The 4,090-nt window shown below is 50.2% G+C and overlaps 1 protein-coding gene across 1 annotated transcript; it reads right to left on the reverse strand.

Annotated features, from left to right (window-relative positions):
- Positions 1-2,978: 2,978 nt before the first annotated feature.
- Positions 2,979-3,611, reverse strand: LOC123729810 (uncharacterized). The gene has a single exon (XM_045705909.2). The coding sequence runs from the start codon at positions 3,606-3,608 to the stop codon at positions 2,979-2,981; it is 630 nt and encodes a 209-aa protein (XP_045561865.2). The 5' UTR covers positions 3,609-3,611.
- Between the last annotated feature and the right edge of the window lie 479 nt (positions 3,612-4,090).

Raw genomic sequence — 4,090 nt, forward strand, 5'->3', positions numbered from 1 at the left:
GATACCTGGCAACCAGCGTTGGCTGCATGTGAAGTTGCGGATGTAGACAGTGTCATTGGGTTTTAACTGTCTCTCCTTTGCGTGGTGGTCATGTCTCTCTTTTTGTTTCTCCTGCTTCCGTTCCACTCGTGCTCTGATGTTCGGACGCAGTAGATCCAGGTGAGCTTTTGGCTTTCTGCACATTAACATCACCGCTGGAGCCTGTCCTGTTGTTGTTTGTGGCGTGATGCGGTACTGGAACAAGAACCGAGAGAGCTTAGTTGTGATGGTTCCCCCAGTCATCCTTTTGAGCCCCTCTTTCAGTGTCTGCACAGCTCGCTCCGCTAAGCCGTTTGAGGCCGGGTGAAACGGGGCGCTGCGGACATGGCGGATCCCGTTTCTCCGCATGAATTCTTGGAACAAGTCACAGGTAAACGTTGTTGCGTTGTCGGACACCAGATAGTCCGGCAGACCATGGGTTGAAAACACCTGCCGAAGCTTTTTGATGGTTGTGGTCGCTGTGATGTTGCTCATGATGTGCGCCTCCAGCCACTTGGAGTGTGCGTCCACCATGACAAGGAACATGTGACCCATGAAAGGGCCTGCAAAATCTATATGCAGCCTGGACCATGGGCGGTCAGGCCACTCCCACAGATGTAGTGGCGCGGGCGGCGCCATCTTCTGGTTGATCTGGCACTCAGAACATGATTTAACTTTGTCTTCTACCTCCTGATCCATGTTAGGCCACCAGATGTAAGATCTGGCTAAACTTTTCATCCAGGAGGCACCCGGGTGAGCCTCAAGGACCTCATCCATGACTTGTGCACGGCCAGGGGGTGGAACAACCACTCTGGACCCCCAGAGTATGCAGCCATCCTGCACACTCAGCTCAGTTTTGCGCTTTGCATAAGGTCTTAGTCCATCATCCTCTATGACAGGAGGCCAACCCTGCATCAGGAATCTTTTCACTTGGGACAGGATAGGATCCCGGTCTGTCCACTGTTTGTTCTGTTTGGCATTCACAGGTGAGTTTGACAATCTCTCCATTAGGAAAATTGTCTCGGGAGGCACCACAGTTGTGGCAGGCATCTCTGGTAGCGGGAGACGGCTGAGCGCGTCTGCATTTGCATTGTCCTTCCCCGCTCTATACACTATCGTGTACTGGTAAGCTGACAGTGTCAGGGCCCAGCGCTGTAACCTTGCTGAAGCCATGGGCGGAATGCATCTTGATTCACTAAAAAGGCTCATCAGTGGTTTGTGGTCAGTGCATATGGTGAAATGACGACCGTAGAGGTACTGATGGAAGTTCACAGCAAAGACTATGGCCAGACCTTCCTTGTCTAACTGTGAATAACCCTTCTCAGCACTCGTCAGCGTACGTGATGCGAATCCAATGGGTCTCTCTGACCCGTCCTCCATCTGATGAGAGAGTACTGCCCCGACGCCATAGGGTGAGGCGTCACATGACAGGATGATCTCTTTGTCTTGGTCAAAATGAACCAGAAGTTGTGCTGATTGTAGTAGTGCTTTCACTTCCTTGAAAGCTTTCTCTTGTGCTGGCCCCCACTTCCATTTACAGTCTTTGTGGAGCAACTGATAAAGTGGAGCCAACACTGTCGACAGCTCCGGGAGGAACTTACCATAGTAGTTCACCATGTCCAGGAACGACCTGAGCTCTGACCCATTCTTGGGGTTTGGAGCATCCTTGATTGCCCTGACTTTGTCCTCCACAGGACACAGACTCTGCGCTGTGATCTTGTGACCTAGGTATGTCACACTCTGTGCTTGGAATGTGCACTTGCTACGCTTCAGGCGCAGCCCTGCCTCAGAGAATCTCTTTAACACCTGGTCCAGATGGTGGAGGTGCTCCTCCTCCGTCTCCCCTGTAACCAGGATGTCATCCAGGTACACTGCTACATGAGGGATCCCCTGCAGCAGATTATCCATTGTCCTCTGGAAAATGGCTGGGCTGGACGCCACTCCGAAAACCATGCGGTTTTACCTGAACAAGCGTGTTCACTGTGACATACTCTTTTGAGTCCTCATCCAGGAGGAGCTGTTGGTAGGCGTGACTCATGTCAAGCTTTGAGAACGTCTTGCCTCCTGCCAGTGTCGCGAACAAGTCCTCCACTCATGGCAGCGGGTAAGCGTCTAGCTTAGAGGCCCTGTTGATGGTGAGTTTGTAGTCCCCACATATACGCACCGTGCCGTCACTTTTCAGAACGGGAACGATAGGAGCTGCCCAGCGGGAGAACTGAACGGGAGTAATGACGTTTGCTTCCTGCAGCCGCTACAACTCATCTTCCACTTTATTTTTCATGGCGTAAGGCACTGTCCTGGGCTTGAAAAAGCGAGGCTCGGCCTGAGGATCCACGAACAGCTTAACTGCAGTGCCCTGCAGTGTGCCCAGTTCATCTTTGAAAATCTCTGGGTACTTTTGAATGACATCCTCAGTCACTCGGGTGTGTTTTATCTCACCCCAGCTCAGTTGTATTTTGTTTTGCCAGTCACGCTCTAGTAAACTAGGCCCATTCCCTTTCACCACCAGGAGCCGTGCTCTCGCTTCCTGGCTGTTGTATGCAATGTCCACCTCTAGAGCCCCCAGCAATGGTATGGTCTCCCCGGTGTACGTACGCAGTCTGATCCCTGCCGGTGTGAGGGCAGAAACCTGTCTTGAGCCCCATTTTTGTTTGTAGGTCTCCTCACTTATGACAGAGGCAGAGGCCCCCGTGTCAACCTCCATCCTCATCTGCTTTCCATCTACCTCCACTGTAGCATAGATAGGCTCTGCGCGCGGCTCCCTCACATTAAACATGTTGTAGGAACAATGCTCTTCCTCCTCCTCTGTGCTCTCTAGGTGGTGCGCTGCTGACTGAGGCTTTGGTGCTGTGAACTTGCCCAGCCCAGTCCGCCCACCCTCTGGCTTGCTCCTAGGACCCCTGCATTTTTTTGCTAAATGTCCCTTTTTGTTGCAATTGTGACAGACAGTCTCCATGAACTTAGTTGTTACCATAATGTGTCCCTCCACATCTGAAACATTCCGCTGCTTTTCCCCTTTTTCCTGCCACCTCTTTTGTCACCTGATGCACTGCACAACTTTCACTGTTGACCTTTTGAATATTTTTCACATTACTAGCGGCCATCTCCATCCCTTGAGATAGTTCCAATGCTCTCTTGAAAGTCAGTGTGGCTTCCCCCAGCAACCGGCGCTGTATGCTGTCCTCATTAATGCCACAGACTAATCTGTCACGGAGCATGTCCTCTAACATAGCCCCAAACTCACAATGTTCAGAGAGTTCACGTAATTCAGCAACAAAGTTAGCAACAGACTGACCTGTTTTCCGAAAATGGCAGTTAAACTTGAACCTCTGGACAATCACTGACGGCTTTGGATTGTGGTGAGTCTGAACGAGAGCAACTAGATCCCCAAAAGGAATTTCTCCCGGTCTCCGTGGTGTAGCCAAATTCCTCATTAGCTTGTAGGTCTTAGCCCCACACACACTCAAGAGGATAGAGCGCTGTTTAGCCTCATCTATGATTCCATTTGCCAAGAAAAAGTGTCCCAACCTTTCCACATATTCCGTCCAGTCCTCGTTCTCTTCCACAAACTCAGTGATAGTCCCAAACATTGCCATTATAACGCCAACTTGTCCTTGATCCTCGTTAGTGATTTTCCCTTGCTGCTGATTGTCCCCATCGGCGTTTCCGTCCAGCGGCACCTGCTCTCCGTCGCTCATTAAGCTAGCTAGCTAACTGACTACCTCCACTGTTTCTTAGCTAGCTAGCACCTCGCCCTGTACAAGGTGATAAAGTTTTATCTTCATCGCCAAAAAGGTGTAGTAACTTGACAAGGAATGCCCACACGCATGTCAATATTACTTTCCTTTACTTTCAACCCAAACCTAAAGGTGTATTGCCAGGTACAAACGGTACAAATATAGCAGAACTATATAGCCCACTCAACCGGTGGTAGAATCACATTGCACAGAACTCACTCTTAGTGATGACATCATCAAAAGGGAAAGGTCACGGTCAATACCAATAATAACCATGTCATTATTTATATAGTGTCCACACTATAACAACATCCATGGCCACATTTTGAGGTTGC

Source organism: Salmo salar, chromosome 23 (genome assembly GCF_965601325.2).
Source record: "Salmo salar chromosome 23, fSalSal1, whole genome shotgun sequence".
Classification (NCBI taxonomy): Eukaryota; Metazoa; Chordata; class Actinopteri; order Salmoniformes; family Salmonidae; genus Salmo; species Salmo salar.